The sequence below is a fragment of the Erythrolamprus reginae genome, chromosome 3, assembly GCF_031021105.1.
Source record: "Erythrolamprus reginae isolate rEryReg1 chromosome 3, rEryReg1.hap1, whole genome shotgun sequence".
Lineage (NCBI taxonomy): Eukaryota > Metazoa > Chordata > Lepidosauria > Squamata > Dipsadidae > Erythrolamprus > Erythrolamprus reginae.
In genome coordinates, this window is record NC_091952.1 from 58,550,461 (window position 1) to 58,573,673 (window position 23,213).

General features: G+C 39.2%; 1 protein-coding gene across 2 annotated transcripts; it reads right to left on the reverse strand.

Annotated features, from left to right (window-relative positions):
- Positions 1-1,040: 1,040 nt before the first annotated feature.
- KLHDC8A (kelch domain containing 8A) lies at positions 1,041-21,448 on the reverse strand. Of its 2 annotated transcripts, XM_070748896.1 has the most exons (7): positions 21,384-21,448; positions 15,043-15,098; positions 13,461-13,876; positions 12,014-12,178; positions 8,107-8,322; positions 5,056-5,157; positions 1,041-2,482 (listed from the first exon to the last, which is right to left on the reverse strand). In XM_070748896.1, exons 2-7 carry the CDS (start codon positions 15,060-15,062, stop codon positions 2,289-2,291), a joined length of 1,113 nt encoding a protein of 370 aa, XP_070604997.1. In that variant the 5' UTR covers positions 15,063-15,098; positions 21,384-21,448; the 3' UTR covers positions 1,041-2,288. The 2 variants fall into 2 exon arrangements, with proteins under 2 accessions (XP_070604997.1, XP_070604996.1); XM_070748895.1 differs by lacking the exon at positions 21,384-21,448 and having other exon boundaries at positions 15,043-15,494.
- Positions 21,449-23,213: the final 1,765 nt, after the last annotated feature.

Consider the following 23,213-nt stretch of genomic DNA (forward strand, 5'->3'; position numbering starts at 1 on the left):
GTGACCTCCCCACTTTGTTTAACAGGGTGAACTTGACAAGAATTCTGCCAGTTTTCCCTTGCAGCCAAATTAAACAGGAATGCTTTTTAAAAATGTAATGTTTTCTTTTTAAGTGGTGGCTATACCAGACAGGAAAGTGAGGGGGGAGTCAACAAGGGTGGGAGACTCACACAAAACTACATAATCCCAAATTCTGTTGCCCACAGTAAGGAAAGTAATTTCCATGTATGCTCCTACAACGGGAGGGAAAGGATAAAGAAATTAGTATTCTATCCAGTGTTCCCTCTAATTTTTTTGGGAGGTGGGCGGAAAAGTATAGTGTCTGAGCGGCAGTCCCTTCAGGACTGGGTGGCACAGAAATAATAAATAAACAAACAAACAAACAAACAAACAAATAAATAAAAAACCCACCCTGTTTTGCCTCAGAGAATTTCAAAATAAAATACTGTACTGTGTGTCTATAACAGTGAGTTCATAATAGGGCAACTCTATCAATATCAAAATGCCACTTAAATAGTTGAGCTAGTTTCAAACTAGATTTTGATTTTCTTTCTCTCTTCCTTACTCCCATTCTTTTTCTTTCTCTTTTCCTTCCTCTCTTTTTTCTATCTGTTTCTCTCTCTTCCTCTCTCTCCCCTTCCCTCTCACTCTTTCCCTCTCGGCTTCTGGGCAGGTTTGGAAAACTCTGAGTTGATGATGATTTTTAAGTGAGTGATTGCTCACTGCTCAGCTTAGAGGGAACTATGATTCTATCAATCTGGGCCAGTGGTAACTACAATACAAATAAGACACCCGGTCATCAGTATAACCAAAGAGGACGAAAGATTGAAATTTGAAAATGGATTTCTTAAGCTTGTTTCATTTCCAGATAGTATGTACAGAAGAGCTAAGCAGCTTAAGGCTGCAGTGCAGAAAAAAACCTTGTGTATATGTATGATTGCTCTATGGAAGCAAAATCAAAACTAAGAATAGTATTCTTGTAAACGTTAAGCTCTATTTTTTTTTCTATATAAGAACCGGACACTAGCAGCCCATAGGAATTATTTAAGTTACAATATGAACATAGATTTTTATTGTGTTGCTTGTTAATAACTAACCAGATCTGATCAATAATTTTCAACCTGCAGGTTAAGTATGATAAACAATATATGAAACAGATTTTTTTTTAAAAAAAAGAAAGACAGGTAAGACTGCACCCAAATGTTACTGTTGCTATGGGACATGTGAAAGTGGCTATGAGCCAAGTCCATAACTTCCCTGCTACTCAGACATCAATTATATTAAACTCAACCACACTTTGCGTGCCTTAGATGGAACCAACAGTGGAGTTGAAGAATGTGTGAAAGGTACACATAGAGGAAGGGGAGGAGAGGGGAGCGGAGGGAGGGAGGAAGGAAGGGAAGTTGATGGAAGGGAGAAATATCTTGGTTTCTGGGACAGAGACATTCTTCTCCTGAAATTGATTCTTTACCTATAATCTTTTGTTTTCAGACCCTTGGATAAAACAATCCGCTATCCTAATGACAGAATATACTGCTAATATGTTTGTTGCTCTCACGCAAATCAAGGTGACTTCACTGCATGATTAGAAGACATTCATGCGAGATGCTTTGAATGCCTGTATGTCCAACATCGCAGTAGGGAATTTTGAAGACTACGAACGCTTCAAGTTTTTCCCTACAGAAAAACATGAAATTCATTATCATAATGGCAGTATTTAAGAGCTCAGGAATGCTGGGGCACGCTGTACTCTAGCTCTGTCAGATCCCCTTCTTTGTTTCCATTGCTGCTATTCGAAAAGTACCTGATCTTAACGATTTTGTTCAACCATTGTTACTAATGTATGATATTTGAGAGGAAGGCAAATCTTCTCACAGTCTTAGATGGTGTGGTTCCTCATCCTTGGATGAAACTTCTTGTTAGACTACCCACCTTGACTGCTCCATTACAAAACTGGCCTGGTTTTCAGCCATCCAGAGTTGATAGTGGCCCTATAAACTCATGAGTCAGTGATGCTCCATAATGCTTGAAGAAATTACATCATCCTAGGAGTGAGCTTCTGCCAGCTGACAGAACCACAAAATTGTGCAGCTACATGGAGCGAGAATTTGTTGTCTCCAAAGGACACTATGAAAGAAATTAGAGGAAAGCAAGGCAGTGCAAAGAGATGGTGAAGGAAAAGTGTTAACTCTTCACATACCAAAGACACTGGCCCAGCTTTAAAGGCTGCGGAGCTATTTCTTAGTCTGTAGATCACTGTGAATGGTGAGCATCCAATGACATGCCAACTAGGAATCGGAGACACATAATGCTTCTACTGCGTCACTCAAACCCTGATTCACTCCACCTACTGCTAGAAGGCAGTTTTTTACCACGATGGTGGAGCAAGCACACCGTGGAGTAAGCATAGGTGGTAAACTTTCCCATTTATTCTTTCCAGGATGAAAGGCCTCAGCAGATTCCAGAACAGTTGGCTGGTTTCCTGGTTAGAGAAAAATATGATGACAGATGGATTAAAAAACACACAGAATTCCAAAGCCATCCAATGATCACTGATTTTAAAAAGAAGGATATTCATGTATATGTGTTTGTGTGTGTATTTATGTATACATATTTGGAGCAAATATATCCTTTGGCATATATGCTTGAAAACTTGAAGATGTGTGGATTTCACCTGTCCAAATTCCTCAGCCAGTCTGGTTGACCCCATTACAGCCTGGAATTCTATGAGCTGAAGTCCACACATCTTCAAGTTCTCAAACTTGAAAAAATCGCTGTCGGAACCATAATTTTTGGAGAGATTATTGCTGTTTCTTAACTAATTGATTTTGAGAAATCACAGAAAACAAGTTGAATCAGCTGCATTTCTAGTGCTGTTATTCTCCTAGACCTAGACAGAAAACAGAATTGATTACATGCCATATTGCGTGCAGAGAACAGTTTCAGGAAAAGGTGATTTCCTCCTTCAGCTGTGATATAAATTGTTCTGGTTAGCTCTGGCCCAGCTCCTGCCCCAAGGACTGTGGATGTGGGGGAGACATCCACATGCCGCAGGCCTATTTTGCTCCCGGTGGAATCTGCTGATGAAGGCTCCTCTGACCAAGAAGACATGAGTGACAGGGAGGAGGAGAGTGTGGCAAACAGCTCAGAAGGATATCAATTATCTAGCTCCTCCTTGGATTCAGAACAAGAGTTAATGATACAGCCACGCATGCGGAGAGTGATGCATAGGCAACAACAACTGAGAGATAATTATCAAAGAAAATTAGGCCACCTGTGGATGGGTGGGGCTGTGGTAATTAGTGAGGCTGCTATAAATAGCAGCCTGTGGGTTTGGCCATTGTGGAGGATTATCTGATCCTTGTATTTCGTGCCTGCTTTACTGACTTTGACCTTTTGTGTGCTGATTTTCCCCACTTTGAAACCACACCAGGGCAAAGTGTGTTTCACTTTGTGAAAGAAGAAGGACTGTGAATTGCCTCACAGCTGCAAGCTAAGTATCACAGAACTGATAAGGGACTTGTACAAATTACCAGTTTTTTTGGAGATGAGTGCTCTTTGCTATACCAAAAGAGTGCTTGGTTTAAGTGAATTTTCATTATAAAGAACATTGTTTTGAATTTTCAAACGTGTGTGTGTCTGAAATTTGTACCTGTGAATTTTTGGGAGGATTCTACCAGAGAGCTCGACAGAACATAAATAAAGGCACAAAAACACATATCCCTGAATATAGTTTTGGTTGTTGTACCTTATCATATTCAGAGCTGCACAAATAACTGTGAATTTAAACATTTATTCAGATATTTTGGCTCTCATAGGTGTCCACGTAGTTTTGTGTGGATTTATTTATTCTTTGTTTTAACTCTTTCTAATTTTTCAATTTTAAATCCTGTATTTCTCTCTTCCCAGACCCTTAACTTTACACAATAAAACCATATACAGTACTGGCAATTTTTCAGTTCATTTTGGAAGTGTGAATATTTTAGCTATACTGTAATGGATTTAGTTCAGCATTACTAAGTCAAGTTTTATTCCTGATAATTGTAGAGGTAAAGATATGCTTGACACACGGACTTTTATAATAATACAAACCTCTTCTAAGGAAATTTCATCCATCCATCCATTTTTTTCTATTTTCCTCAACCTTACCTAGAATAATCACTTTTTCTAATCCATCGTCTGCTGCCTAGACATATTTATCTGACGTTTGTGACTTTCTATTCAGATATAATAATAATAATAATAATAATAATAATAATAATAATAATAATAATAATAATAATAATAATAATAATCTAAATAATTATTATTATTATTATTATTATTATTATTATTATTATTATTATTATTATTATTATTATTATTATTTAGATTTGTATGCCTAATTTATATTCTCTGAATTGCACCCTATGAGTTTCACGGTTAGGAAGGAATTCAGAGAATTAATGATGGCAAAGCTTTATGCATTCCCAAACTAACTGCTTCCTGATTGGTTCCAAAGGCATGGAATGGGCAAAGGAGGTCACTAATGAGAGCAGGACTCATTGGAGCAGTGGTGGGCTGCTGCCAGTTCAGACTGGTTCAGATGAACCAGTAGTTCTATCTAGTGCAGAGGTCCTCAAACATGGCCAGTTGAAGACTTGTGGACTTCAACTTCCAGAATTCTCCAGCCAGCATAGCTGGCTGGAGAATTCTGGGAGTTGAAGTCCACAAGTCTTCAAGTGGCCAAGTTTGGGGACCCCTGGTCTAGTGGGAGGCTCTGACTATCCGCCCTGGTGCTATTTTGATCGTATATCACTGTGTTTTTGGAGCCTTGTGCATGCATGGAAGGCCGTGCATATGCGTGAATGATGCATGCACCCACATTTCCAGTCCTGTGTGAACAGGTTGTTACATTATGTAATGACCACCTCTGCATTGGAAAGGTTTTGAGGTAGACTCATGGACAGGCCTATTTCTTACTCACAACATAAAGAAAACTGGAAGTAACTTTTTCAGGAAAATATAGTTCAAACTGGAATTCACTTTGAAGGGATGGGGGGAGGGAATCCTCACCTAGTCCTCCTGCAACAACAATTCTTCCTTTTAAATAGCCAGAAACGAAATCTGCCCGTCGTTTCTTCAGAAAAAATGAGCGATCGATCTTCATCCAGCCCCCTGAAAATTAACCTAATTCATTACATTGGTCAACACAAAAAAATAATCAGCAAAGGCAATATGTCTGTTTTGTGGCGTTTGAGGTGCTGATTACAAAAATATGCTTACTTTTGCTCTATCACATAAAGTTTCTGGTATAGAAGCATTTTTTGTTATTACGTTATTTCTAAATTTTCAATGTATGTGGTAATTACTGTTTTCTTAATGTCGCCAGTATATTTCCTATGCCTTTTAATAATGATGCTGCTCTGGGGAAACTATACCTGCTACAGAAAAACTAGATATATTTTTGAAATCAGAACAAAAAAAAATGATTCAGAAAAGTCTAAGGTTAACTGTGATGATTACAAAAAATATTTTTGTAGACCTGTGTTACTAAATGATCTTGACCTTTTTCATATCTAATAACATGTTAGAGGTCTTTAGCTCAATAGATTTTACCACTGATATATATCTGTGTGCTCATATTTCCCTCCTTCTTTATGCTTGTTTTACTGCTTGGTACAGACCCGAATCATGATCACCAAGTTTTTCAGTTGCATTCCCGCCCTTTGCCATTGTAACTTCTGCAGAATGCAATGATATACAAATCTTGACATTGTTTTCTGGGGAAATTATTATAGTAACATAGTGCAGCAACGTAGGGACCCTGTTTAGTCAACCCCATTGAATATATATACTATTACTTGAGAAATTCTACTCCTTTGAGAAAGGCCTGAGGAAAGATACCAGTTTGCTGAGGACTGGGGAGAACCAACATACAGCTTATCCTGGGTTTCTTTTTTAAATAATAATTTTAATAAATTGTTTAGAAGCAACAATAAAACATAATGCAAACTAAAAAAAGAAAAAAAAGTTTTAAAAGTGCAAGGGCAGAAAGTAAAAAGAACCCCTCTTTTAAAAAAAGCAGTTTGCCACCTTCATCACAACAAATATAAAATATTTGATAATCTCATCTTCTCTTAATTAATAAATATAAAACTCTTCATCTTATAACCATCTCTTAGCCAAAAAGAAGAGAAAAAGGTAAAGTGGTCCCTGTGGGTTATATGGCCCTAGTCGCTGCTGACTATGGGGTCAGTATTCATCTCTATTTCAAGGCCATTGAGTCAGTATTATCCGAAGCATTTCTGCAGTCATGTGGCCAGTATGACCTCATAGAGTGTTTTTACCTTCTCATAAAAATGGTACCTAAATATCTACTTGCATTTGCATACTTTTGAACCGCAAGGTTGGCAGGAGATGGGTCAAGGATGGGAGCTCACCCCATCCATCATGTGATGCTCAGGTCTTGAACCTGGTCTGCTGGCTTTCCAGACAACAGCCCAATCTTTGAGCCATCACACTGTCCCTTTTTCTTAACACTAGGCAAATCAAATAAGTAGCATCTCCTTATCCCAATGACCAGTAAAATTCCACCCACAGCTCTAAAATATTAACATTCATTAACATATAAAAGTTAACATTCCACATCCAACTCTTCCTGGGTTTCGGCAAATTTGGAGCCCATGGCATTAGAAAAGCATGACAATCTGAAGTTCAAGAGAATCTCATAAAAGGCTGCTCCCCTCCATTAACTCAATAATATGTGGGGCCTTTTCTCTGGTGGGTAGTTACTGTTCAAAGTAAGATGATAAATTGCTTCATTTCTCCACAGACTCATCTCCTCCATTAAGTTAAAACTGACTTCTGGACTTGTGAATTTCACATACAGGTTTTACACCTGAACTTTAAAGCTTAATATAAATTTAGGAACAATTGGCAGTACAATTGGAACAATGAGTTTTCTGGCACCTGGAGAAGCTATTTTTGCTATAAATAAGATTCTCAAAATCCTTGAAGGGACAATCAAGTCAGCAAGCTGAATAAAAACATTTGCTACTTAAACAATTACATTTGTTATCACTTTGACTAATGAAGGCCTTGCAATGCAAATACCTGGTTTGAAGATATAACTTAGATGGCATAATTTAGATCTCAAATATTTAGGGATCAGTATACAACTTGATTCAACATGGGTTGTGAAATCAAAAGCTTCAATTCACGTTCATAAATCAGACAAATATTTTAATAGTAAATAGTATTAATAAATATTTACTAGTAATAGTAAATAGATTTACTTCTACATTACATGCCTTAATTCCCTTACTACATCAGAGATGCATAACATTTGGGGAAGTGGGATGCTTTGTCCTTTTTTGTGTTTTGCTAGAGACAAGTAGGAATCAGAATGGAAATACATGGTATTCTAATTAAAATTAATATTAATGATAAATACATTTCATATATTTATTCTTCATGTATTTAGCAATTTTCCCTTTTCTCCCCAGTTTGAAGTAACAATTTAAATAATGGCAATTTGGCAGTAATTTATTTGGGATCAATAGGATAGATCTTAAACTTTGTAGAAGTTAAATGCAAACCAGGGAACACAGATCATACATCCATTATAAGGCTTGGGTAAGCAACCTTCAGTTCATTATTTACATAAAGCTGAGTGGTGAGTTGCTACCAGTTCAGACCAGTTCATGCAAGCCAGTGGTGGAAATTTGGCCCTGTTCACCGAACCGCTAGTGATGGCTGGCTTGCCATACCCCTAAACCAGTTCCCTGCTTCAAACCGGCGGGCAAAAAAACCCCTCTGCACATGCTCAAAGGCTTCTACCCTTACACAGAGGGTCAGTACCTGGATGTGATGCATATATGCAAAGTGCAAATTTCCAACATGACACACACACTTCCAAACTGGTAGAGAAGATAAGAGAAACCCACTACTGATACAACCACTTTTTATGCTTTCAGAATCTTCCCATGTGAATATCCACAGCAAACCACAGAGAAACAGAGGGATCATTTTGCTAGTTATAACAAGTGTGTCATCAAAAGCTTGTCCTCCTCCATCTTAATGCCTAGCCCCATTGAATCTGGAAGGAAATCAGAGAAGACTCACCTTGCTCGATGTCAAAGACATCCACATTTTTCATGAACTTGGGCTGACGGTACAATCTGCCCTGCCGCAATCCCCCAAGGCTAAAGATGTTGTTTTCTGTGCAAACAAAGGTGGAGAAAGCTCTTTTGCTGGGAATGTTGGGGAATTTGGTCCAAGATCTGGTCTCAATATCAAAGACTTCGAAGGCATTCACAGCATACTTGGACTGCCTTCCACCTTCAGTAAAGAAAAGCAGATACTGTAGTGAAAGATCAGCTTGGCTTTATCCCAATATTATTATTTGTTTTATCATTTTGAAAGCAGCAGAGGATGGGAACTGAGGAAAATCAGGTAAAGAGATGCTATCAGAATTGAGGGGATTCTCTGGGCTACTGAAAAACCAACTCAGTTTTATGTCCTTTTATTCAGAGGTCTCCAACCTTGGCGACTTTAAGGATTGTAGACTTCAACTCCCAGAATTCCTTTTTTGGCTGAGGAATTTTGGGAATTGAAGTCCGCGATTCTTAAAGTTGCTAAGGTTGGAGACTTCTGCTTTTATTTTATTTTATTTCAGGAAATATCTATGAAATATTTGGAAGAAGAATTACTCCTCCTTAAGCAATTTTCTCTGGCTAGTCAGTCATCTGAACAGATTTTTCTGCTATTCTTCAACATTTCAGTTATAAAGCTAACATATCAGAACTGATCATTATGACTACCCTTAGAACTGTTATTCATAAACTTCATAAATCAGACAAACTATTCTCTAAATATTTGGCATAAAGTATGTGATGCTGAATTCCAAAGAATTGAGTCCTTTGAACTATGGTGCTAGAGAAGACTCCTGCGGGTCCCTTGGACTTCAAGGCGATCAAACTGGTCAGTCCTAGAGGAGATCAACCCTGACTGCTCCTTAGAAGGTGAGATCCTGAAGATGAAACTCGACTACTTTGGCCACCAAAGTAGACGAGCCTAATGCTGGGAAAGATTGAGGGCAAAAGAAGAATGGGACAACAGAGAATGAGATGGTTGAATGGAGTCACTGAAGCAGTAGGTGTGATCTTAAATGGACTCCAGAGGATGGTAGAGAACAGGAAAGCCTAGAGGAACATAGTCCATGGGATTGCGATAGGTCGGACATGACTTCGCAACTAACAACAACAGCAAAAACAACAACAATATGATGTTGTAGGATAATAAATTTATTCCATAGATGTCTTATCAATTATGCTTCATAAGTATTGCATATTTTCTTCAAGATTACACTTATGATCATTAAGCATATCATAGTAGCTTCCACCAATCTGTCCATTTTATACAATATTACATTTTGATTAGCAACATTTTAATCTTTGATAATATATCTGTATGTCGCCCCGAGTCTACGGAGATGGGCGGCATACAAATCTAATAAATAAATAAATAAATATCAATTTTATTTTCTGATCTGTTGGGTGTGTGTGCTAGGGGTGATATTTTTATATCTTTTATATTTACAATTGGCCTTAACCAAAACGATGATCAAAGCATGATGGATAATCACTCCCTCAACACAGAACTGGAGCCAAAAGGGAGCAATAAAAAGTAAAAAAAATGAGAGGGAGCTGTCAGCACATCTGGGAGATCTTGAGATTTGCAGGAAATATATCTGCTTTAAAATCATCCAAGAAGGATTAAGCATGATTACGAAGCTGCAGGAAGAATGAACAAAAGAGAGCCAGAAGGCTCTTTAGTGCAAGTTCTGTTTATGTAACTACTTTAGTAACTTTTTAAAAACTCACTTGCTCTCCCCTTGCAGGAAGGTTCATAACTATTGTCTGCTCATTTTCAAATTGGACAGCTCTAAGAGGTATGGACCAAGTCCCATATTTCCCCAGCCAGTACTTATCTATTCAGGCCTTAGTACTCAGTACAGTGTGTTAGCTCTGGTAAGGATGTGAATAGCATACTCTCATTTTAAGACCATACTGAAGTGTATAAAAAGTTGACAAAATTTGCATCTATTAATTAAGAAGACGACTTACTTACTTACTTGCTTGTTCATCAAAATTGCCTGTATTGCAGATAGATGACAATGCCAGGGAAAAATGTGGGATTTTCTGGCTCGGGGGACCAAGAACTAACCTTTGCATATTATATATCATGACTTATGAGGAGGGTGATAAATTTCCTGTTGCAGATCACAGAAGATCTGGCCCACTAGAAACTTTAGAACATAACTTTTTTCTGTCTTAGATTGAAAACTGCTAGTTCAAAATAGTAATGCCTTTCATTATTTCATTCTGCTCAGATCTTACCACCCTTTGATTTAATCCTTGCAGAAAGTAGATACATGTATGTTGGATGTAGAGGAGATACTGCAGTCTCCAAATGCTTTCTATTAGCTATATTATCAATATTTGAATTCAATTTTGTATGTATCATGTATTGATATACAGTGATACCTCATCATACAAACTTTTTGAGATACAAACCCAGGGTTTAAGATTTTTTTGCCTCTTCTTACAAACTATTTTCACCTTACAAACCCACCGCCGCCACTGGGATGCCCTGCCTCCAGACTTCCGTTGCCACCAAAGCACCCATTTTTGCGCTGCTGGGATTCCCCTGAGGCTCCCCTCCATGGGAAACACCACCTCCAGGCTTCCATGTTTTTGTGATGCTGCAGGGGAATCTCGCAGTGCAAAAATGGGTGCTTCACTGGCAACGGAAGTCCGGAGGTGGGGTTTCCCAGCGAGGGAGCCTCAGTGAAATCGCAGCATCGCAAAAACACAGAGGTCCGGAGGTGAGGTTTCGAGGACTTTCGTCTGGCGGGGCCCAGGGGAAGAGCCTTCTCTGTGCTGGCCACACCCTCTGGAATCAACTCCTCCCGGAGATTAGGATTGTCCACACCCTCCTTGCCTTTCGCAAACTCCTTAAAACCCACCTCTCCTGTCAGGCATGGGGAAACTGATTCCCCTGGGCTGTTTCCGTTTTATGTATGGTTTATCTGAGATGTATGACTGTTTTTTATATTAAGGGGTTATAAATTGTTTTTAAGTATTGGATTTGTACTGTTTTCTTGTTGTGAGTTGCTCCGAGTCTTCGGAGAGGGGCGGCATACAAATCTAATTAACAACAACAACAATAATAATAATAATAATTTGTGATCCTTGGGATGTAGGGTAGAGGTAGCAAGGGGCAATTGTGATGGAATTACCTGGAGGACTACTCTGGACCACAGAGAGGTGGTTTGAAGTATACAATCTGAACATGTGACAGTAGACCCTAGTCTTCGGAGAGGGGCGGCATATAAATCCAATAAATAAAATAAATAAATAAATAAATAAATTAGCTAAACACTGGGTGCAAAAAACATTAAGTCTTTCCAGTTTCTCTTGAAGTTGGTAGAACTGAAGGACATAGTAAACTGAAGGACAAATTAAATCTTACATTAAGTAGTTTTTTAAAAAGAGTTCTTATTTTTGCAGAAACAAGACTAATAATTGGTTCTATAGTTGTTACCTTTCTGGAGACATAACTAATATTACATTTTCTGCCACAGATGTCATCAATAATAACTGAAACAGGTGGATACACTGTTTGCTGATTCTTATTTTATTTGTGACTGGTGATTTTGAAATGTCACAAATGTCAGTATTTTTTTTCCCAAGAGCCTATTTGTGGGTTTTTTCTCCTTAATCTCACAATATTGCAATATTTCTTTACTCTATAAGGGAGAGATACAGCCACAAGTCTGTGGCTTCAGCAGAAAATCTGACAGTTACTGTTCAGACATTTTTGTTCAAAGAACATTTCCAGCACTGTATATTTTAAGCAGCTGTCTGAGAAAGAAAAAACAGGCTCTTGAGCTATGTATGTGGAGACAAATTGAAGCAAGGGTTAGCGTTAGCTGCAAAATGGGAAGATGCTTGAGGGGTACTCTTACCCAGAACATAGATCTTGGTGCCCCGCAGAAAGGAGGTGGCAGCATATCGGGGTGTAGGCATGGTTGCCAAGGACACCCAAATGTCTTTTAGCATATCATAATGTTGCATATAATTGTGAGGACGTAGATCTGCTCCCATTCCACCAGCTGCATAGATTCGGTAGTCTGGAACAGGAAGAGAAAAGGAAACGAAATATGAAATTGGTGCTAGAGTTTCAGCAGGCCAGGATCTCATTGTATATGTGGAGATTTAAGGGCAAAGTTATTAGGCAGAAATATACTGCTCAAAATAAATAAAGGGAACACTCAAAGAACACATCCTAGAACTGATATTCTGATTGAATGTTTCATTTGCACAACAGCATGTGAAATTGATTGTCAATCAGTGTTGCTTCCTAAGAGGGCAGTTTGATTTCACAGAAGTTTGGTTTACTTGAAGTTATATTCTGTTTTTTAAGTGTTCCCTTTATTTTTTTTGAGCAGTGTATATCTGAGCTGCAATCCATGCATTTTAAATGTAAAATCAGAATAATCCCTGAATGGGAACACATTCGTTGTTACCATGTTCCACAGATCATACAGCCTGACTACTGCATTAAAAGTAAAACTTCCACCAAGTTTTGCCATAAATTTATTTATGACTTTAGTCCATCTAGTAAGAGTTGTTCACATACAGAACAACAAAGATAAATGGGTGTTCATTGCGCTTGGCTAAATTCCAACAAGTGCTTCTTTCTCTAAACCACATCTTTCCCGCAGTCAAGCTCCCATTTAAGCAGGTAAATGCTTGTTTTGCTTTCTATTTCATAACAGCAATTTGATACTTTCCAGCGCAAATAGCCACCTAAAATGCATTCAAAAGCAGGTTGTAATGTGAGGGTAAAAATACTGAAGGGAAAAAAGATTGACGCTCCACTGCACCCATTCACCTTCCCATATAAATTCCTAGTGAGTGATCTTGGCACTCCAGGCTTTGCAAAAACCTTCAGCCTGTCACACACTCTAGAAAGCACCGATTTATCTGCCCTCTGAGAGCTGTAAAAACTTCACCAAGCCAAACAGAATGAACAACTTCCATATTTGGCAGGAATACAGAATGTGCCTGGCTGCGTGTGGGTTTAAAAAGAGAAAGAAGAAAAGGTCAAGACATAGTCCAGTTACAAGACAGACTTCACAGCAGGTTCTAGGCCAGATGGTTGAAAACCACCAAGAACTCAATCAGAGCAATTCATTGATGGTTATTCCAACAATTCAGGTGAAAGGGTCGAACTCAGACAATACTGAAGTTAATAGTTTCTTGCTGACTAGACTAGGCTTCTGCATATGACAAAAAAGCATTAATCCCACCAATTACAAACAAAAATATCTCCAAGGACAGGATACTTCCTTCAAAATTAAAGTTATTTCTATTGCACACTTCATTTTTTTTTTAAAAAAAGTTTCTTGCCTTTTACTGACACAGAAATGCCCATCGAGGCTTCTCTCAAAGAGTTTCTTTTCTTCCACTTGCCCTCATCTATGTTGTACATCTCCACAATCTTCAAAGGCATCTGATGGGCTCCTACACCTCCAATCACCATTATCCTCTTGCCCAGTGTAGCTACTGCTACCCCAGCCCTGGCTGTAGGCATCGGAGGCAGAGAATTCCATTGGTTTGCTTCTGGGGAATACACTTCAAAGCTGTCCATTGGCACACCATTGTCATCACAGCCCCCAATGGCAAACACCTGTCCACCAGCCTCTACCAAGGAAGAATAGACTCTTGGGCTGGGCAAGGGTGCTAGGGTTTTCCACTGAAAGTCCTTGATGCTTGGCACTTCCATCTCAGGGACAGGGAAACATCTGCTTAGTAATCCATGTATACTGCAACAAAACATAAGAAAGTTTCAATGTTCAGACATTGGGATGCAGATTTCAAGGGGCTTGAGAATTTCATTGATGCATCTCTTTGCCCTACAGCTAACTTTTCTACTATCTTTAACTTTTCCCATCATCTCTGTTCAATTGGAGACTTTCCTAGAAAATGCTCAACAGCTTTCTTGGCCAGTTGTTTTCAGAAGTGGTTTGCTATTGTCTCCTTCTTAGAGCTGACTAGTGACTAGTTCAAGATCATGTCACTGGCTTTGTACCAGCTAGAACTGATGATCTTTCAATTTCTAGTCTGATGCATTAACCACTACACCAAACTAGTACTATAGCCTAGAGCAGTGTTTCCCAACTTGGCAACTTGAAGATATTTGGACTTCAACTCCCAGAATTCCCCAGCCAGCAAATGCTGGCTGGGGAATTCTGGGAATTGAAGTCCAGATATCTTCAAGTTGCCACGGTTGGGAAACACTGGCCTAGAGCCCATCAAATACTAATGTGAGACCCAGTGAAAGGCTGCAAATGTTTTTACTACCACACTGTGGGCATGGCTTATTTTGTGGGTGTGGCTTGCCATCCCTGTGACCAGGTGGAAGTGGCTTGATGATCCTGTGATTGGGGTGGCTTAAAGGTCATGTGACTGGCTTAAAGGTGGCCAACTTGACGTCATTCACGTCAAGGGTTTGGGTTAGGGTTAGGGTGCCTGGCCTCTCCTCGTCTCAAAGAGATACAATTTCCCTATTTATTTACTATTACTGAACATCCAAAACATACTATTTAATTCTATGTATATATGCCATATATGTACATACATATTATACACAGGCATATCTACTATATAAACTGTATGTGTATGTACACACACACACACACACAGCTCTTCTAAAATTATACACATTCAACCTTTCCTACTGTGATAGGAAAAACATACCCAGAGCCCAGAAGGGGAAAAAAGAAAAAAATTCAAAATTTTTCTACTGGTTCTGCATACCTGACCAAAATTTTCCTACCAGTTCTACGTACCTGACCGTAGCCATAGGAGCCCATCACTGGTTAGGCCTCAGCTCCTATAACCTCTGGCTCTGGGCATTATACTGATCTGGAAGGCTTAAAATATAGAGGAAGTTGTCCCCTTTACTCTACAGATATACAAATATACATACCTTTTAATGGGTCTTCTCATTTAATCCTCCATTTTTTAATCTGCTGGGTATTGATCCTAAATAATAAGATAAGTTACAATTATTCCTTTTGTTCTTGCAGCTCCAAAATTCCATGCAGATCAGCTGTGAAGATTTTGCTCCAATCAACTTGGCTTCTCTCTTGGGCCCCTCCTTCGAAGCCCCTATTTCTTGTCTACCAGGTTCATTCACACCTGTATTTCATCTCCCATAAATTTCTGCTGCCTGGTGCAAGCACAACAGTGAGCTATGAGCCCCAGGAAACAGCGCACTAATTAGGGCACAGTCAAAATTGCAAACTCCTATGACAAGCGAAGGGATTATTTTTTTTCCTGTCTTGTTCTGAACAGCTGACAAGTATGTAAATGAGGTTAGGGAGAAATGGACCCAGCTGCTTATGCTTACAGCAAGCAGCAGCTGCTCCAATGTCCCCCTGTGAGCATAAGCAGGCTCAGGCTGAATGCTTTCTTCCCAGACAGGATTTTTTTTTTCCTCTTTAAAATGGAAGAAATTAAGTGGCTTTAAAGATGTAAGCAAATACATGTGTGTAACTGGGGTTCCCACCAAGTTGGCATGCAGCTATTGCAGGTAAGATAAAGGAAAAGGTTCCTACATGTAATCCAGAAAAATGCAGTAGAACAGAAATTTAAACCAATCATGCAAAAACAAATGTGGCAGTGAGGTATTTTTCAAAAGACAGCCCTGTTTATGACAATAATATCTAATCCCTGGCCTTTTAGATAGCACTTTTATTATTCCATCCACTCAGGAACCAAAGCTCATTTCATTACATGAAGTAGATTGGTTTATTTATTTATTTATTTATTTAATTTATTTATTAAATTTGTATGCTGCCCCTCTCCGTAGACTCGGGGCGGCCTACAGCAGTGATAGAAACAATGTACTGTACAATGCAAATCTAATAATACGAAGTTAAAAACCCATAATTTAAAAAACATGCACACAACACACCATACATAAATTATATAGGCGAGTTTTGAGAAGTTTACGAAAGGCAAGGAGGGTGGGGGCAATTATGATCTCTGGGGGGAGTTGGTTCCAGAGGGCTGGGGCCACCACAGAGAAGGCTCTTCCCATGGGTCCCGTCAAATGATATTGTTTAGTCGACGGGACCCGGAGAAGGCCAACTCTGTGGGACCTAGCCGTTTGCTGGGATTCGTGCGGCAGAAGGTGGTCCCGGAGATATTTATACCAGAAGAAGCATTAGCCCAGATTATATACTGCTGTGTATCCAAAGATCACATAATGGTTTATAAAAAAAGCACCAGACTTTTCATGTTTTCAAAAATGAGAAGATAAATTGGCACGTGCTTGATAGTTTTTGTTGATGCTAACAAAGTCTAGTGCTTCTGTTGTTTTTTCCCCCTATTTTGCAAAGGGAATGTTATATCACTGTAAAACTAAATGCAGGATGAATGGAATAATTCATTTTAATTTCACGAATCCCAGTGACCAGTTAGGTCCCACAGAGTGGGTCTTCTCCGGGTCCCGTCAACTAAACAATGCCGCTTGGCGGGACCCAGGGGAAGAGCCTTCTCTGTGGCGGCCCCGGCCCTCTGGAACCAACTCCCCCCAGAGATTAGAATTGCCCCCATCCTCCTTGCCTTTCGTAAGCTACTTAAAACCCACCTCTGCCACCAGGCATGGGGGAATTGAGATACCCTTTCCCCCTAGGCCTTTACAATTTTATGCATGGTATGTCTGTCTGTATGTATGTTTGTTTTTTTATTATAATGGGTTTTAATTGTTTTTAATATTGGATTATTGTTATATGCTGTCTTATTATTGCTGTTAGCCGCCCCGAGACTCCGGAGAGGGGCATCATACAAATAAATAAATGAATGAATGAATGAACGAACGAACGAACGAACGAACGAACAAACAAACAAACAAACAAACAAATAAGTGTTTAAACCAAATTACTTTCTGATAAGAGTGTTTTTCTATTAGCCAAGACAACAATTTTTCAAGGATTTCCATAATATGATCTTAACATGTGCTATTGGGTCAATTAAAGTGCCTTTTGGCTCCAAATACTCATTAGACCTTGTCTTAGGGTGAATGGTTTATTTTAAATGGATCTTAACAACTTGGGCAGAAACTGGCCTTAAGCAGTAGTAGTCTGTTTATAATGTATAAGATTGAGAGAACAATCAATTACATTCTTCATTTGTTTGTTTATTTTTAAATTCAGTTACTGTACAATAAAGGCTCAGTTTTACAAACTTAGCATGTTTTGGATGGATAAAACGTCAGTGGAAATTTCACCCCAAATAACACACCAAACCTGTTGTTTCTAAACAAGTTCAAACAATTGATGGCATTTAAGTCTTGTCTGCCAATCAGATAAATAATGTGAAATACAAAAATATGTAAATCATGTAAATTGATGCAAATATCAATTATGGCAGTTTGAATGGACATTTGCTTTAATAGATACCCTTTTACTCTCAAATGACTCCCTCACATCCTGGACACAAATTGTTTCAACTCCTACCCTCAAAACATCGCTACAGAGCACCTATTCTAACAAACTTTTCGAGATACGAACCTGGTGTTTAAGATTTTTTTGCCTCTTCTTCCAAACTATTTTCACCTTACACACCCAAGCCGCCACCACTGGGATGCCCCGTCTCCAGACTTCCATTGCCAGCCAAAGCGCTGGTATTCCCCTGAGCCTCCTTTCGCTGGGAATCCCTGCGTCTGAACTTCCATTGCCAGCCAAAGTGCTCGTTCTTGCACTGCTGGGATTCCCCTGAGGCTCCCCTCGCTGGGAAACCCCACCGTTGCCAGTCGAAGTGCCTGTTCTTGTGCTGCTGGGATTTCCCTGAGGCTCCCCTTGCTGGGATTTCCTTCATTTTTGCTGGCACTGCTTTGAGTCCCAGCGAGGGGAGGCGAGGGGAAATCCCAGCAGCACAAGAACAGGCGCTTCGGCTGGCAACAGAGGTCCAGAGGTTGGGTTTCCCAGCGAGGGGAGCCTCAGGGAAATCCCAGCAGTGCAAGAACAGGTGCTTTGGCTGGCAATGGAAGTCCGAAGGTGGGGATTCCCAGCTGCGCAAGGCAAAAGGGGTGAGTTTTGGGATTGCATGCATTATTTGCTTTTACATTGATTCCTATGGGAAACATTGTTTCATCTTACAAACTTTTCTATTTACGAACCTCATCATGGAACAAATTAAGTTCGTAAGACGAGGTACCACTGTGTACTGTATACATACATATGAATTTGATGGACAATGATTTAAACTTTGAAATATTAGTGGAACTTTCCCCCCTTACAGTATACTTAATTTGCCTTTACAGTAATGCAATAATTGGGATTTTCAACCCAAACTTTGGGGGGGGGGGGGGGGTGGCTAGGAAAAGCCAGTTCAGTTATCAAATTCATTTCTTCTTAATGAAAAAAACACCAAATAACACAGTGTTAAAATAAAGCAATCTCCAATGTATTTGTCTGTTATTAGATCAAATGTTTAAACAAGCTAACTTTGTCTGGCTTTAGTGGAATGGTTTGGCTGGGTTAATACTTAGATGGAGGACAGAGCTATAGGGTAGGTCAAAAATCCCAAAAATGCTGTTGTGGATGTATTGTGTCAATCAATACATCCATGAAATCCCATGAAACAAACTCAAAGAAGTTTCCTTTTTAATTTATAAGAGGAAAACAAAATAATGGCAGTGAAAATAAGGGGGGAAATCAAATTTAAAACAGTGTGTCACTTTGAAGTGTAAAAAAACAAATCCAGTGATCATTCTCAGTGCATTTATAACGAACCTTTCACTGTTGAATTAATTAACACCTACAGTGGGATCAAAAATAACTCTCTAGGTTAAAGCCTCAAATAACAGAATTCAACACTTGGTAAATTGCAACTCATCTTTTCTCTAATCTAACTTTCTGTTTTTTAAAGGGCTGAAGGAGAATGTCATTTTCTCCTGCTTGCCTCTAAAGTATTGTTTCTGAGGCTAATTCTGTGACCATTTATTCTTTTGCATAAGGATTTTATCTATCTGCACTATATAATATTGTCTCACTCTGGTATAAAACTCCTTTGTCGTGTAAACATACAGAGAAGTAATCATAGAACAATATACTTAAGTACATTGCATGGAAAGGATCATAACATATATTTATAGATTTAAAATACCAGGTACTGGGGTAAAATGCTTCCCGGTTCGCTCGCACCTGTAGGTTGAAGGCAATGCCAGGCTCTGCCTGGATGCTGCCATTTGGGTTCTTTTATCCTCTGTGCAAGTGCAAAGCACTCTTTGCATGCTCAGAGGGAAAAAGAACCCAAATGTCAGTGTCCAGTGGGTGGGCGGGCTTTGTACATAAGAACATAAGAAGAGCCACGCTGAATCAGGCCAAAGCCCATCGAGTCCAGCATTCTGTGTCACACCAATTGTCCATGGGGATCTTGAGCAGAAAGAGAAGGCAAAAACCCTCCCTTTCCCTTGACCCCCAACAAATGGTACCCAAGGGAATCTTGTCTGTTTCAACCAACATAGAGGCGGCACTTGGACATTCTTTTCAATAACCACCGATACAATTGGCATCCATGGATCTGTCTAATCGTGCCTTGAAGCTATCAAGGTTGACAGCTGTCATGACCTCTCCTGGAAGTGAATTCTATAAACCAACGACCCTCTGGGTGAAGAAATATTTCCCTTTATTTGTCCTCACTTTCTTACCTATGAGCTTTAGGGAGTGCCTCCTCATCCTAGTATTGTGTGATAGAGAAAATAATTTTTGTGCTGCCTTTACGACTGGTTCTCCAACGACCGACAAACACAAGTGAACCAGAAGCATCTCACTCCGGACCAGGTATAAACATAGCTTTTGCCAGTTAGAACTCAAAATACTCAGTATGGCAGTTCAGGTCCATCAATTTTGTATCTGAAGCCACTTCACAAGAAACCAGGCACAGGCTCCTAAGATTTGCTGTCAGGTGCCATTTCCAACTAAGGTCTGTTTCCATAGCTAGGAACCATTTATTCCTATTTTGCTCTTCAATATTCTTTCAATACTGAATATGATCAGATCATTTAATTTTCCCCATAGTTTATTTGTATATCTTAGAGGTGCAATTCCGTCTGCGAGAAACATTGGCTTCTCTCCCCTCCCCCATGACCACCAATAGCATAACCACAACAACACAATACAATAACATAACCACAACAACACAAGAGCACACAACAGATTTAAACTTAATATTAACCGCTCCAAACTTGACTGTAAAAAATATGACTTCAGTAACCGAGTTGTCGAAGCGTGAAACTCATTACCGGACTCCATAGTGTCATCCCCAAATCCCCAACACTTTACCCTTGGATTATCCATTGTTGACCTATCCAGATTCCTAAGAGGTCAGTAAGGGGCGAGTACAAGTGCACTAGAGTGCCTTCTCTCCCCTGTCCTATTGCTCTCCTATGTCTCCTATACCTTTCTTCTATTCCTATATCTCTTCTTCTATTCTTTCACTGATATGTTCTATTACTACATCTTCTTTTCTATTATTTCTTAGATATATTTTACTATGATATCTCCTCTATAACCTTCATCATGTGTTTTACTATGTGTATATAGATATATACCCACTAAAACCCTCATTGTGTATTGGACAAAATAAAAAAAATAAAAAAATAAATTTCTAGCCTGGTGTTTTCTGCCTCTTTCTCCCACATCTCTTGAAAGCACTGCAGTAACACTTACTGCAAGGATTGTACTTTGCTTGAAATTGCCCTTAGAGAAAATTCACCCTGGATAGCAAATGTTTTTTTTAAAAAAAATAAACACCCCAATTGCATATCCAATGCAAATCTATCTTGGTGTGTAAACTCAGCTTTGCAGGCTTACATGCAATTCCCTCATGTATAGCATGCATATCCATTTCCCCGAATGTTTAAAATACAGAATGTCTTTTGATAGGATGCAGCTTGCCAAACTGAGTCACATTTTTCTTCTCAGTAACTACTGAGGAATATTAGATGAATTGCTGATAACCTCTATGCTTAAATTAATCTAAGATCTCGTGAAAGTTGTGCACCAAAAAAGATGTTCCATCAGGCAAAGAAAAGAGAGAGAGAGAGAGAAATGCAAAAATAACAGCATGGAGTTTGTGTTTATTACTTCAAAAAGCTTCCCCCCCCCCCCCATATGATATTGGAGATCCAACTGTTATATATTCTTGTGAAATGAGATCTTTTGCAAAAGAAAAAGATAGTTGAACTCCATAATCTTTCTATCATTCTTTCATTTGCCCCCTTAATCCCTCCAACTGAATTTATGGATGGTTACTCACATCTGTGCTCTGTTTTCCCTGGAGGCTGCAGTCTTTTATAAGTGGGAAGTAAATCCAAAAGTGATGCAGATTATATATATGTTGGTAGAAGAAAAGGTGCAGAGAATTCCCCAGCTGAATAAACCCAGCCCTGGAATACAGTCATATGCAAAAGTATTCCCAATGACTGAGATGACCTGTATTTTCTCAGTTCCTAGGCTAGAATAAACTAAAGAACAGGGAGGGAGGGAGTGAAGGAGCAAGGGAAGGGGGGGGGAACCAACACTGAATTACAAGAGCCAGAATAAGCCTTTTATGGTTCCCATACGTGCATAGGAAGATTTCCAGCAGGCTCTTGTGGGGCAAATTGCAGGGAGGAGGGATACTTCATTTGGAATGCAAGGCGGGCTTGGGTGAAAATGGAAGAAATGCTAATGAAAGAAATCACGAAGAGATTTCAAACCATAAGAAGTTCTGTTAGAATAAATATACTGTATACAAATCCAGTTATAACAATAATAGCAGCTTAGAGAAATTACTTGTGTACAATTCAGCTATTTCCCAAGATTAAAATGCATTCTACTGGAGGCATTCTGCAATTATTTTACCAACTGTACATCCAAATCACACAGAAACTATTATTTCATATATCATATGTATCCGAGAACCCAAAGGATGCTTTAGTGGAACATAGCATCTACAACACAAAATGGACTGGACTGGACTAGGCTAAACTAGGATGGAATGGAATGGAATGGAATAGAATTTTATTGGCCAAGTGTGATTGGACATACAAAGAATTCATCTTGGTGCACTCAGTACATATGTGTACTGAGCATGTTTACACATGTACACATGCTTTCAGTATACATAAAAGAAAAGATATGTTCATCAAAAATCATAAGGTACAATACTTAATTATAGTCCAGGTAGAAATAAGCAATCAAAATCATATTAGGAACCAGTCAATATACGGTAAATTGTAAGGATACAAGCAACACATTTGCAGTCATACAGTCATTTGTGGGAGGAGATGTGTGATGGGAATGCTAAGATTAATAGTAGTGCAGTCTTAGGAAATATTTTGAGAGTGTTAAGGGAATTATTTGTTTAGCAGAGTGATGGCATTTGGGGAAAAACTCTTGTTCTGGTGTGCAGTGCTCTATAGCGTCATTTTGAAGGTAGGAGTTGAAACAGTTTGTGTTCAGGATGTGAGGGGTCTGTAAATATTTTCACAGCCCTCTTTTTGAGTAGTACAGCATACAGGTCCTCAATGGAAGGCAGGTTGGTAGCAATTGCTTTTTTCTGCAGTTCTAATTATCCTCTGAGGTCTGTGTCTGTCTTGCTGGGTTGCAGAACCAAACCAGACAGTTATAGAGGTGCAGAGATCTAAGATAACTAGCAAATAATCTTCCACTTCACTCCATAGTTCTTTATTAGGTGATGTCAATCAGTGCCTGCCAAGAACTTACCATTTCAATCACTTTTTAGGGCCACTGGCCATGGATCAGAATTTTCTCTCAAACTCTCCATAGATCTACTGCATTGCTTGACTACCTTTTACATCTCTTTTCTTAGTTCATAATGTTTTGATCCCTGAAAATGTATGCTACAAGTGTTAGCTTGGGGACTGCTTGGTTCTCTTTCATTTGCTCAACATTACAAGAGATGGCTCTTGTACACCTCTGAGCCATCCCAGCAAGCAACATTAGACAGGTAGGTAAAGGTAAATTGGGCAATAAGACAGGACTGGGATGGTAGGCACAATGGTCTGCTTATGCACACTCTTAGGAATGGGGTGAAGTTGACTGTAGATAGTCTAAGGTTAAAGGTTTTGGGGTTTGGGGAAGA